This window comes from Palaemon carinicauda, chromosome 9 (assembly GCF_036898095.1).
Source record: "Palaemon carinicauda isolate YSFRI2023 chromosome 9, ASM3689809v2, whole genome shotgun sequence".
In the NCBI taxonomy this organism is placed as follows: Eukaryota; Metazoa; Arthropoda; class Malacostraca; order Decapoda; family Palaemonidae; genus Palaemon; species Palaemon carinicauda.
Window position 1 is genome coordinate 103758726 of NC_090733.1, and position 1044 is coordinate 103759769.

The 1044-nt window shown below is 47.3% G+C and overlaps 1 protein-coding gene across 1 annotated transcript in view; it reads left to right on the plus strand.

Moving 5' to 3' along the window:
- Positions 1–296: 296 nt before the first annotated feature.
- The window catches only part of LOC137646573 (uncharacterized), a 1146-nt gene continuing 398 nt past the window's right edge, over positions 297–1044 (plus strand). The window contains exons 1-2 of the mRNA XM_068379684.1: positions 297–471; positions 934–1044. The exon at positions 934–1044 is cut by the window's right edge and continues 398 nt beyond it. Coding sequence (XP_068235785.1) covers positions 297–471; positions 934–1044 — 286 coding nt within the window. The remainder of the gene's footprint in view (positions 472–933) is intronic.

The following is a 1044-nucleotide window of genomic DNA, read 5'->3' on the forward strand; positions in this document are numbered from 1 at the left end:
TCCCCTCTTCTTCTCTCCACTGATGCCAGTGATGTCGCTATTGGTGTAGTACTCGAGCAGGTTGTCAACGGCCCATCTCGCCCATTAGCCTTCTTCAGCTACTCTACCTTCTACTGCGAATTTCTGGCAATGCATTTGGCTGTCCTTCGCTTTCACCACTTCTTAGAAGGTATGCCCTTCATCATTTGCACTGACCACATTGCTCTGGTGCATGCGTTCAATTGATAGCCTGATTCCTGGTCCTACGTCAACACCGACATCTCTCCGCTGTGGCTAAATGCAATTGAACCTTCAACATGTCCCTGGGAAAAAGGAATCCCGTTGCCGATGCCCTGCCAAGAAACACATTGGCCACCTTTCACCTGGGATTGGATTGCAATGCCTTGGCAGATGCTCAACTAAAATATCCAGAGTATCATTCATGTAGGACATCCCTCGACGACTCCAATGCCACCCTCCTCTGTGACGTTGGTACTGGAAGACCACTACCATTGATGCCTACTCCCATGTGCTGACAGGTGTTTTATTTCATTCATAGCCTTTCGCATCCCTCATGTCGATCTACTGCACAGCTACTGTAGACGAAGTTCATTTGGCACGGCATTACTAAGGATGCTAAGGATTGGGTCCACGCCTGTATTTCATGCTAAACTTCAAAAGTACATCGACACATTGATTCAGAACTGGGCACCTTTCCTCAACCTCAGCGGTGTTTTTCCCACATTCACGTCAATGTAGTAGGTCCCCTACCCACATCACAAGGATATCGTTACCTGTTTACCGTCACTTGTTGGCCTGAAGCCATTCCCATGGAAACTGCAACATCCACATCATGTACATCTGCCTTACTCTCAGGGTGGAGAGAGAGATTCGGTATTCATATTACTTCTGAGAGGGGTACCACTTTCACCTTTCAATTGTGGACATCATTAGCGAATCTCCTAGGCATCATCCTATATCAGATAACCGGCTATAACCCTGCAACCAAAGGAATGGTTGAACGTTTTCATCGCACCCTGCCAATATTGATGTCCTGCTCCAATG